Here is a 12,727-nt window from a genome sequence, read left to right on the forward strand (position 1 = left end):
TGACTATATCTTATATACATGTATAGCTAGCTTAAGTGACTTAGCTTAGCAGAGGTACAAATATAGCACATGAAGCTGTAAGAAAAAACTAAATTGTGATCCAGATTTAAACCCACTGTGATGTTGGTAGCCGTTCCTTCAAGCAGAAAACACGGGGAACCTGTTTGATGAACTTCTTTGCATAGGACGGGTACTTGCCTCGAAGGTAAGCTCGGAGACATTTCTGATAAGAGAAGTCTTCCGTCTCACCATCTACCCGCACAACAAATAAGCATCTTGAATTTTTATGTTGTGGGTGTCGGCTGACCTATCAAAAATAAAAGAGTTGATTAGTTTCCTTTTACGCGAGCAAAAGGTTTTCGTTCTGTTCACTCAGACTATCATGATAGAAACTCTAAATTTTGCAAAAAGAAAAGAAAAAGAATGATCTAATTGAAAGTCAGTGTCGGAGAAAAGCAGTAAATGAATAAGTAGTCCGAACTTAGGTCGGTGGCAAAAGCCCAAAGCAACAATTCAGTTCAGCAAAATAAATTTCAGAAAACGGGAAGTAAAAGAAAAATCGTCAATTATAACTTCATCGGAGAAATGTTGCAAAGCATTGACGGTTATCTAGTGTTTTTCAGTCATTCAGAAAGATAGTACCGAATATGTGATGGAACTTGTCTTCTAACAAAGTGGTAGAGTGAGCTTACTTCTCAAGATATCTTGATAGAGATGAAGAAAATTGATATATAATGGCAGCTTAATCTCCCGAATAAGAAAAATCACCTCAAGTGAGAATTTCAATAAAAGTAAAGGTTAAAATCGACTAGAAGTACTTGAATGGAGAGATACTAAGTAACAATATAAAAGCCTTTAGAAGATTCAGCAACCAGCATAACTTAACAATTAGCAAAAGAAAGCCAAATTAGTAGTACCATAATTGAATATATTCCACAGCCAATTTTATCTTCAGAGTGAGGATGATGAGTAAGAAGCTTCTCAACCACAACTTCCTCGTCTTCAGCTGTTAGACACTGCCCGTTCGAATACCTAGTAGCAGCATGAACATCATCCAAAAGTAAGATCCTGAAATACCATCATGGTTTGACACGTATAAACTAAGAATCAAGTACAAATTCCAGTCAGAATTTCTTCGTATGTGTTGAATCTATGATACCTTTATATTCAGGCAAGTTAGTTACAAACAGTACTCGTACCTTCGTACGCATTAAAAATTTATGACCATTTTCACGAATAAAGTGTGTCCACACAGAATCAACATAAAAGCGAGTTGTGAAGGGTTGCCAATGCTTACAGTGAAATATACTTATTAAGTAACATATCTGCAGGACTGCATCTACTCCTGAAATAGAGATTCGGGAATTCCTATACTTATGAGGTCCAAGTTATATGTTAATCTTCAAAACATTAACATAGTATTTCATATTTAAGTCCATTAGAGACAATCTCACTGAGCCATTTTAAGCCGGTTCAACCAGACTATACATAATTGTAGATTCATTTCACACTTAGTTGGACTATTTAAATTCATCATCAAAACAAAAATATTTGTTATCGTAAATAAAGTCAAATGAGCAAGCTCTCAGTTAAATTTGTAGTCATCCAACTCAAAACTGATTGGTTCTGAGAGGACCTAGACATTACATTCTTGTTTATTAAATCACCCATTCCCCATGTGGTATTATTCTCGCATTATACTGTAACTTTCTAAAACCTAGTTTGAACACCTAAATAGATGTGGTTAGTTTATTCGAGAAACCTTTTTATTGACATAACTTATGATGAGGTTACCTAAAATGAGAAGAACCTCTTACTGAGAAAAATTATGATGTCCTTACGTAAAGAAAAGAATGGGACTACGAATAGAGAATCAAAATAAACAGATATTACTCGCTGAAAAGAAGTTGATCCATATGATTGACAAGTAAAAGTCAATCCATTTAGTCATTTGTCAGTTGGGGTATAAATTATAAGAGAAGATAATTTCAGTTTTAAAATTTAAAGAATCAACTATATGATAAATATCACAAATTGACCATCAAAGTCGTGAATTCCTACACCAAACATATTACGTACCAACGGCATTACAATGGTTCTTAAATTGTCCAAGCTTATGGAGGCACTTTGGCCACACTTCCGCTGCTGCATTGTTTTAAACATGAATTTTTGTTATGATGATATCTAACGATAGATGCTCCATGAGGTGCCAACCTAGTTGGAATGTCATGTAAAGCAAAGTGAAGATATCACATATTTTATTTTAAGAACAAACTTTTGTCCACACTTCAGAGGTAATTGCCGACGCTTTTGGCCATGCTTTTTAGGGCAAATGTGTGTGTGGGGGGGGGGTTTAGCAACACTTTAGGGCATCATTTTGGTTATAGTCTAAACAATACTCTTCATCTTCTGAAGTTGATAGTTCTAGACAAACCCCAAATTTCTTTCTTGTAATGCATTTTAAGGATGATTTTATACAAAGACTTCTAGGGTCAAACAAAAACTTGGATGGACAAGTTCTTCCTTTAACTTAAAATTAACAGAGTAAAGTAAGTCAACAATCAGAGTTTGGAACTAGAAATTTAATAGTAAAAGGAAATGAAACTTTGATTTCCAAACTCATGGATTGAGTGAATCAGATGATTATACCTGTCTGAGTGAAGAATCTCCTTAACAAGAGTGATGGTCGGATCTATATCTCTGAGAATTGCATTTTGTATACCTTTCCAACGTCCAAGTTCATCAAGATCTTTCCGTTTGAGAACTTTAACGAGAGTGTGGGCACTAGCGACATCGTGATCAAATGTTTTAATGGAAGTACAAAAGTAGGGTTTAATGAATGGAGTTAGAAGATCAAGGGTAGAGATAGGTCTTTGAAGTTGGGAACGAAGTAGTGATTTACCTCTGAGAAGTAGAAGAGCTGCCATTTTTAGAGAGAGAGAGAGAGAGAAGAAATGTGATGGTGGGGGAAAACGAATCGGTCGTGTTTTTACAGGGGATTTTTTGCCACGGTCTTGTTCATACCACGTTCTTGGGTGCTTTTAGCCACGTGTCAGGACCATTTTTTGTCACACTTTTGTGGTTTTTATTTTGTGTCATGATTTTGAGGTAGTTTCGTCCACGCTTTGTGGCACTTCTTGCAACACTCTTGACTAGACTTTTGGAAGTAAAGCCAAATCTGATGAGTTGACTCTTTTTTTACGCCCTGCTTTTGCAACCAACTGTGTTTGGGTGATGTGTTTCATAAATTCGAAGTGGAATATACGTTTATGTACGTATGTCCAAAACATTATCTATGTCCTTGACTCTAGACACAATGCCAACATGACTTTCCTGTTTGTTTGAGATAATTGTCAGTGATTTGCAATGTTGTTGTGGTCTAGTTCTCACAGTTTGGAACAAGCTCTTCCAGATGCAGTCCAAGATGTACTTGTTTGATGATTTTGTACATATGACTAAAATAATATGAATGTCCCCACACCCAAACACGTTTTCAGCAACACCCACTGGACCTCTATGCATGTATGAGATAATCATTAGTGGCTTACTGTGTTGCTGCAATCTACGTCCCACAGTTTGAAGGAATCTTAACTATACATGTTTATTAAGTAATTACAGGTACCCATGAATTAACATGTAGAGTCATCCTTTGAAATAATAGTAGCAATGAAATATTATTCAAAGTTCCCGTTAATCTTCTACATTGTTATGCTTTTACCATTCTCAGCTTCTTATACCAAATTTAACCCTGTCGTTCAGCCTCACCCAAGTCATAGTATATTTCTATTTTCTTTCAAGATTAATCCTTCAAGAACACTTTTGTTTTTTTTTGTAGTTCTTTAACTTAGGTGCTGTTTGTTTTTTATTTTTTTTCAGAGCTGAAATCTGAATTGAAACTCAATTCAGATTTCAGATGTTTATTTTTTAATTTAAGAAAATCTGAAAATGTAGCTGAATTAGATTGTGGTATGAATAGGCTGAAAAAGAGCCCACATATTTCAGACTTCAAAACAAGTCTGAAAAAGAGACTCAAATGCTGAAATAGGTCAAATGACCCTTATACCCCCTTTGATTTACAAAAATTCTCATCCAAATATTTCTCAACGCCCCATTCAGACCACGACCAGTCAGACCACAACCGCCACCAAAGTCAGACCACAACCGCCACCAAAGTCAGACCACTACCACCAAAGTCAGACCACTACCACAACCACCACCAAAGTCAGACCACCACCAAAATCTAACTACCACCACCACCACCTATGTCAGACCGCAACCACCACCAAAAAAATTCTAAAAATTCAACTGTAGATTTACAAGAAAACAAGGGATTATCAAAAACCCTAAAAAAATTAGTACTCAGTTCAGAGTTGTATGAACATTTATTATCTTCTCAACAAGAACAATAGGAACTGTAAAAGTAGAGTAAAAAACTAAAGCTCAGAAGAAAAAGTTAACAACAAAAAGCTCCTTTGAATCTTCGACAGATCCAGTTACCGTTCGTATCAATGTTCGATAAATCTGGTTAGGTTTCAACAAAACCCTAGATCTTTCAATACAAAAAACCCTAGATTTTGGATACCCTATTACTGAAATCGCATATAAAATCCTAGATCTTGGATGCCCTTTACTGAAATAGCATTTGAAACCCTAGATCTTGAATGTCCTAACAAACCCTCGCCGGATTTTCGTACATACAAATAAAGGATCAGAAATCGGACTTGACTATTCAAAGACCACCATAAAGTTGAGAAGAAGTTCTCTCTTCTTCATCTTATCGTTCAGTAGTTGTCTTCTCCTCATTTTCCGATAGGAGGAAGAGAACCTCGTCGGACTTCTGTCCACAAAGCTTCTGTTGGAGAGAGGGAGATGGAGAGAGGATGAAAACAGAGAGGATGGAGTTTAGGTTTTCTTTTTATTTTTATATTGGACCAGGGAGTACAAGAAATTAGGGCTTAGCTTTGTTTGTCAAAAATAATAACAGGGGTATAAATGTCAAAATTGGAATTCAGATTTAGAAAACAAACATACTAACTTCCAAAATAATTCAGCATTTCAGATTCAGCCAATTCAATTCAGCGAATTCAGATTCAGCGAAATTCAGATTCAGACAAAAAAAACAAACAACACCTTACTGTAGATACTCCACTCAATAGTTTCATCTTTGAATTTGTACCTCATCATTCCTTTTCATAATTAACTTCCTTGAACGGAACCTGATTGGCGATGAAACAACAATTCCTCACGAATGTTCTTGCCGCTTCGATTGTTAGCCCCATCATACCGATTTTACGACCACAATCTACTTCTCTTTCAACCTCTATTTTTAAGTTTAAACATGTTAATGATTCTTTCAACGAAATCTTCAAACTCCTCAAATCATGTATTATATTTATCTTCCAAATCATTATCTTATCGCTACCCACATCAATATGGGATTCATCTTTGGTTGAACTGCCACATTAAGAGACACAAATCAACTCCAACATCAAATGCACCGACCATTCCGTGGAAATTGAGGTTTGTGTGTTGTTACTCGGGTTAACGATACTTTGCCAACCAAAAATCGTGCAATCAAAACTATGATCGGTGGGCATTCCACTTTGGCCCCTTACTCATTGGTTCTAGACTGACCCTTTTTATCTGCTTCACTACTTCCACTCCCACCCCCAAATTTTTTAATTCAACATCAACTTTTCATGAGTTCTAATTTAGGCCATATTTCATGAGATCCCAATTGATCCTTTGATTACTGAGTTAAAATTTGCCCTCACAGTTCATCCAAATTGACCCCCTAATTTTTTTAGTGTCAATTGCCCCCTCCCCCTGCTCCACTTATTCCACTTTCGCTCTTTGCTCAATCAATTCCACTTAAACATATGATCTCTAGTCCACCCTGCACTCCTTTGTCTCTTACATCTATTCTACTTAGACAAATAACTTCTATTCTATTGTAACCCCCTATTTTTGTTCCATCCATCTCATTTATTAGACAAATGATTTTTATTCTACTCTGCCCCTTTCGCTACTCCAACCATAATTGTATCTACCCCATTATTATGTTCACATTTTCTTACATTTCAACCAAAACCGTACTAATTGATATGCTTTCTTCTTCACAAACCAATCTTTCTTCAATTCCGACCACCCTGTTATTTAACACACATAATTTATTGTAGGTGTTATGGTATCTGGGCAAAAAAAGTGTTATGGTATCAAAAATGGCAATTCATGGGAGTAGATACCGATCATTTAAGTAGCCGTCAGGCATTCTGATTTGACATCGGAAAAGGAGGTGTAATGATGGTTGAAAAACATCGTGACACTTATAAGGATAATATTGGAATAGAATTATTGATCCTAATGGTTAGTGGACGGAGCACTAGTAAAAGGGTCCACTTTTGAATTTATGAAAAAAAATAGTCTGAAAAGAAAGTTGTACACAAAATAGGGGATCCAAAAGGAAACCCATTATTAATTCCTGGGTTAGCGTTTCCCAGTACGAGTATATTGATACCCGTGATGCCAAACAAACCCTAACCATGTCCAACGCGTAATAATGCTAAAATGAAAAATCTTAAACCTTGGCGCGACTAATAAACCCTAGCAGTAGTCGTCGTCGTCTCCATCTGAACAACCTCAACCCTAATTTCTCCGTTTACCGAACTTCTTCATTTTCTTTCTCATTTCAATGGACAAGAAGTTAGAATCCGCAGAAAAAGAGGTACCCTCTCTCTCTAAATCCCTTTCTCTCACTTCCTCTCTCTACAATTTCTGATACTGTGTTGCAGGTAATAAAATTGTGATTGTTAATTGTTTTAGCTTGTTTTAGTCATTATATAGTTATCTCCGATCTTGATCTTCGTTTCACTTTAAGACTCTAATTTTGTTTGAGTGACAATTCTGACTAAAATGTTCCTCCACCTGGTAATATATAGTCAAGGAAAATCTGAGTAACTAGAAGTTAACTAGTGATTCTAATATCAAACTTTAATGGGTTTCTCTTAGCAATGGTATGAAACATGTTTTAGGTTTCCCAAAGCTTTTAATGAACTACTACAAGAGAGCTAATTTTTTGCCTAAATAACATCGAAAAATGCATTGTTAACTTGTACCAACGGGAAAGATCGGAACTTTACTTGGAAAATGGGGTATCCCATTCATTGTTTTTAATGTAGATTATCAATTTTAGGTTCAACTATCGACTCAATTAAGGCGTGAACACATAATTATAGACAGATTCTTGTCTTGTATTTCCGGGGCTTTAGCGTTCTTGTGTGACAACTACGTGTTTAATCATTGCAATAATTTGTTCATTTCTGACTTGATTGTCTATAAAATGATATATTTTCATTTATTTCCTTTTCACTCTTTGAGGTTCACAAATTTAACTTATATACTTGGTTAGGCTCTTGTTGACATTGTGAAAAATTTACAAAAGCAAAGAAAGAAGGGTTCGAAAGGTGCTTGGAAAGAGTTTTTAGCTCTTCATGACAACCGAAAATTGGGTTCCGGTGTAAGTGATCCTGCAAAGAGGTCAATTGATGACTTGCTTACTTTTCTAAAGACATTCACAGAAGAGGCAGACTTTAAGGTAATAATAAGAATACCATGAGTGGCCTCAATTGTCGTGTGGTTTCTTCACTCCTTGCATTATCTCTTATCGAAGTGAAAATTTTGTTTTATTATTTTCATTTGTATCATTCAATTTTATTTCATGACTTGCAGTTGTTTGAGAAAATATTGCTATGTCATTCAAACCGTAAAGCCTTAGCGGAAGTGGACAATAACTCGACAGACCCCGAATCATCTCCCCAGGTATGAAACAGAGAAATCTTTTTTGTTTTAAATGTGGAAACAATAGCTACCATTTAGATCCATAACTGTGTAGCTGAAAACTGTGTTTTAGACTGTCTTTTTTGTGCTCTGAGTGATTTGCACAAATAAAGTTCATCGTGTTTGCTGCTCCTTCAGTAACATTTTTTTTATTTTAAGCAAATTCCTTCAGTTAGGCTAGTCTTTGACTCATGGGAAAGTAATTTATGGGTCTTTAATGAGAATCTAATTTCTTCATTCCTATGATTTATTAGATTGAACATTTACGAATTTCGTAGACAAAGCTATACCATATTTATTTGGGAAGTATGATCTTCAGTGACTTCTTACTGTGGCAGTGCAGAAGCTAGTCAAGTTAACACTTGAGCACCCGGAGTATCCATTGAATTATTCATTCCCATCCTATAATGAGGTAAGGCTCATCCTTTCCTTGCACCCCAATTTTTCTCTTGGCACCTTAGGACTTAATGATCCTGTTAATAGAATTTTGCTCATCATTTATAGAAATCCTGAGATAGTTTTACGCATCAAACATGGTGGTACAGTGCTCTTGACTATGATAATGTGGGTCACCATTTTATAGAAAATACAACATGTATTAGCTCCTGTGTGTTGGACTCACCATTTGAAAAAATAAGCTTAGTTGAACAGTATTTTACTATCTAACACAGCCTCCGCAACATATTTTTTTAACATATTCATTCAAGGTTTCAAAAACAAACTATCCTACACAAGTATATTTAGCCCATACTGTAATATATTTCTGACAGAAAACTCTGAAATTAGATTATCATGTGGATTGTAGATATACTCTAAATGAAGTTCTTTTATTGATCATGGAATGAAAGCAGGATTGGGTAGTAACAAAAATGGGTAAAATTTCTAAGCTAAAGGACTCAAGTGCAATGCTTGCGATTGATTGTGAGATGGTCCTGTGTGAAGATGATACTGAAGCTTTAGTGCAAGTGTGTGTTGTTGATCGCAATTTAGAGGTAGATTCACTGAAGTTTCTAACCACATAGCATTACACTTCAAATAATTTCAGCAACCAAGTCCGCTCTGGATTTAAGTCTTGCTTGTTTTTCATAATACATTATTTTTGGCGTTGTTTTAGGTTAAACTGAACGAACTTGTCAAGCCTGATAAGCCTGTTAAAGATTTTAGAACTCACATCACTGGAATCAGTGCTAAGGATTTGGAAGGAGTTACTAATTCGTTAAAAGATGTGCAGGTAATAGTATTAGGGCTGTTTGGAGTTAATTGCTCATGGATTTAATCTTGTCATTAATTGTTCTCCACTTCTACAGAAATCAATGAAAAAGCTGTTATCTCATGGAACCATTTTAATAGGGCATAGTTTGAATAATGATTTACAAGGTAACATAACGATTTTATTTTCATATCACTTCCATGCACTATTTGCCCTTAAATTATTTGAGAAGTCTTTGATAAGTACACAATTCTCTATTTTTTTTTTTATGTTTGATAGCAATGAAATTGGATCATGCAAGGATTATTGACACTGCATTCATCTTTAAATATCTGGATGAGCCTAGTCGTAGACCTTCTCTAAATCAGCTGTGCAAGGTAAGTTTCATTGAATGAATTCTTGAATCTTCTCGTCTCTAACCTACAGCTGAATATACTTATTTTACATGATCAGTGACAAAATTTTCACGTTTGTGTTTGGTATTTCAATGTTGAAACGAAGTATAACATTTCTTTTTGGATATGCTTAAAATTATTTTTTAATTTATTGTTTTTTTCCTTGTTTGTGTTATTCAGACTGTGCTCGGGCATGAAGTTAGAGAAGATGGTGCTCCACATAATTGTCTAGCTGATGCACGTGCTGCAATGAAATTGGTTCTTGCCAAGGAAAATGGATTTAGTGGCCCCATACACTCGGACAAGAAAGAGAAAGATGTAATTTCGTATTCTAAGATGTTTCTTTATGTGTGCAAATATCTAACCTTTTCTAATTCCTTCTGCTCTTTGAAATCATAGGGATCTACCAATGATCTGGTTAAGCTTCTTCTTCATGGAATACCCATTAATGTAGGTAGAGAAGAATTGCAAAAGATATTTGCGAAGGACTCTACTGTCGAAATCGAGGTAACATATACTTATGCATGACTGACTTTCAGGAGAACTCAAAGATCACTGACCCAATTACTTTCTGCCCTATGGACCATTTGATTATGTTGTCGAGTATTTAAGATTACCCATAGAAATCAAATTAGTTTTGTCTTGCTAATTTGACCATCTAAAAAGAAATGTGTGCTGGCAGTCAAAGCAGCCCACCTTCAGAAGCAAAGGAAAATATTATACTGCTCTCGCCATTTTCAAAGATACACAAGAGGCAAATGATGCATTTGAAAGTCTAGAAGGTGAAGAAGGAAAGGTAAACATTTTCTTCGATCGGGACAAATGTTGCTTTTTAAACCGTCAAATTAACTGACATGCACATTTGAACTGCATAATTTGTTTAAGATGGAAAACTGATCTAGCATGTAGGACTTCTACATGTGATTCATGAAAGTTGCAGAAAAAAAGACAAATTCATCAAATTAGGATTGTAGTGTTTAGCCAAAAGATCTTGATGCTCTTAGCCTCTTACACTGTTACACACTATATAGGAATTCTAAAACTAGCCTCCTACTCTGGCTCTGAGCATGTTCTAGATTACATGAGACACATTACGGACAATTTTGTGCTGTTATCTTCTAATACTTGCTCGATCATTGCCCAATTTGTTCAATTGAAATATTCACGGAGCCACATATATAAAGGCAGGGAATGGGAGAGAGACCATTTGTCATCTCTTTTTGGGAATTAGGACCATGAATATCTCTGTTGTTTTCTTGTAGGACACATTTGGACGACGCCAGAAAAAGATATCTTTGCACACCGAACCTTCGACGAGTTTATTTGTTCGTAAAATGGCAACAGATGATCCACTTGACCAATGTCCGAAGAAGAGGTCAATAGAAGTTACAGAAATAGATGAACAGTCCAAGAAGCTGAAGACAGATTCAAATCAATGTGTGACTCTCATCAAAGAGATGCCTAATACAAATTCGAGTCAATGTCAGGATCACATCACAGAGATAGCAAATCTGAAGAAACAATTGAAGGTAAGAGATGATGAACTCATCAACTTACAGAGGATCATATCTAGTCTTGTGAGGAAACATGGACTCTGAATGGTATGCCCTAAGGTACATTAAGTGTTATAACATTTTTGATCTCTTGTTTTTTCCCCCTTTTTTGTAATCTTTATCATGAAATTCTGGGCCGGTTATTTATTGTTCGTCTGAGCGAAAAAAAAAACCTTGTATTTGTTAGTGTTAGAAAATAGCATGACAACTATGAAGCATTTTATCATATACTGTCTTAATATTATCTTCATTACCATTTCTAACTCGTCTAGTTTTAGCATCTAAGCTTATCTCACTTTTAACCTAATGATGATAGGGTGCCTCTATGGGTGCCTGCATTAATTGCTATAGGGGCCTCCCTTTGTTGGCGCCTCCCATACAGAGGGTTTTAGCATCAATTTAGTGTGTAGTAATGAACAGAGACAAATCCAAGAAGCACTTGTAAGAATTATCATAGCATCAATTATTTCGATACTTGGTTCTAGGGTTTTAGCATTTGAAATATCACTAATTAATATTTGATCTCTTCAAATGATAGATCAATCACTTATTCTGATCTATTCAAACCACTAATCTCAAATTTGTTTGATCTTTCTTTCAAGAACAATAAGCATTTTAGATGGATCGTCCATTTCTAGAAGTAGAAAGAGAAAGAAAAGTATGAAAAAAGAAAATAAGAAGAGGTGCGGGAGGAGCCTTTTGGTACGATAGGGGAGGCGCCAACAGAGGGAGGCCCCTGCAGCAATTAGGAGAGGCGCCTATAGAGACACCCATGATGATATTGGGTTGTGGTAAGGGGGTGGTGACTACATGTATGATCCTGCTGAATCCTGCTCATCATATAGAGGTAACTGGTTAACTGGAGGGGAATAAGCTGCCGGATTAGTTATGTAAATGAGAGGAATAAAAAAGTTTAGGCGTTCAACAAAAAAATGTCAAGCCATTGGGTAAGCTAGATGAATAACCTGGTGGCGGATGTGGTAGTGGTGGTGGTTGTGGTGGAGGCGGCAAAGGAAAAACTAAAGTCAAACCAGAGGAATGACGAAAACATTAGTGGTAAAACGGAGGGATCCAAAACGAAATTTCATTTTGCCCCAACTATTTCTAACTGGATCAATTCTGTTTTCAACCCTACAGATGTCCAACTCATCAAATGGCTATCCAAAAACGACCAACTTTCAGAATGGCCCTCAATCATGTTAAATAATTTGAACTTCTAAATTTTCCGTTTGTTCTTTTACCCCTCTGTAAGAAATTTTTTCTCTCTATATGCACTTGAAAATGACTCGCTATAACAAAAAACTGACTTACCGTCTGCTCTCGAGTGACTTTCTCCCTCTTCTCCAAACTCTCCTTTTTTTTCATGTCTCTCTCTCTCTCTCTATTCTCCTTTTCTGACTATTCCTTACTTGGTTTATATGAAGTGGTTCATTTTTCTTGAGCCCCAAAAAAATTATATGCACAAACATAGATTTTTATTGACCTATGTAAATACTGATTAGTTTAACACTAATGATAGAAGATGTTACAAATCAAAGCCTACTTCAAGACTTACAGAAAATCAACAGTCTCAATTTTCGTGTCAAGTTTCTCTCTCTTGATGAACTTTTTCATTCTCGAATACGCAATGGATTCCATATAGGTTTGAGATAAGTCGGTATATTTTTGTAACCTCTTGTGTCATTTTCCTAGTTTAATAGATACACCTAGCCACCCAGGGATGATACATTGGG

General features: G+C 35.8%; 2 protein-coding genes across 3 annotated transcripts; one reads left to right on the forward strand and one right to left on the reverse strand.

Annotated features, from left to right (window-relative positions):
- Window positions 1-2,977, reverse strand: LOC147565868 (protein DCL homolog, chloroplastic-like). 2 transcript variants are annotated; one of them, XM_086668086.1, is made up of 3 exons: window positions 2,650-2,977; window positions 918-1,032; window positions 1-307 (listed from the first exon to the last, which is right to left on the reverse strand). In XM_086668086.1, exons 1-3 carry the CDS (start codon window positions 2,925-2,927, stop codon window positions 107-109), a joined length of 594 nt encoding a protein of 197 aa, XP_086524212.1. In that variant the 5' UTR covers window positions 2,928-2,977; the 3' UTR covers window positions 1-106. The 2 variants fall into 2 exon arrangements, with proteins under 2 accessions (XP_086524212.1, XP_086524207.1); XM_086668081.1 differs by having other exon boundaries at window positions 918-1,068; window positions 2,650-2,958.
- A 3,493-nt stretch (window positions 2,978-6,470) lies between these two features.
- LOC147565869 (small RNA degrading nuclease 1-like) lies at window positions 6,471-11,220 on the forward strand. The gene is made up of 12 exons (XM_086652347.1): window positions 6,471-6,724; window positions 7,409-7,594; window positions 7,729-7,818; window positions 8,180-8,248; window positions 8,688-8,828; window positions 8,951-9,067; window positions 9,144-9,213; window positions 9,326-9,423; window positions 9,622-9,759; window positions 9,841-9,948; window positions 10,124-10,237; window positions 10,704-11,220. The coding sequence occupies exons 1-12, from the start codon at window positions 6,692-6,694 to the stop codon at window positions 11,037-11,039; spliced, it is 1,500 nt and encodes a 499-aa protein (XP_086508473.1). The 5' UTR covers window positions 6,471-6,691; the 3' UTR covers window positions 11,040-11,220.
- Window positions 11,221-12,727: the final 1,507 nt, after the last annotated feature.

This window comes from Eschscholzia californica, unplaced genomic scaffold, assembly GCF_041429995.1.
Source record: "Eschscholzia californica isolate CP2 unplaced genomic scaffold, dmEscCali1.0.p SCAF_1, whole genome shotgun sequence".
In the NCBI taxonomy this organism is placed as follows: domain Eukaryota; kingdom Viridiplantae; phylum Streptophyta; class Magnoliopsida; order Ranunculales; family Papaveraceae; genus Eschscholzia; species Eschscholzia californica.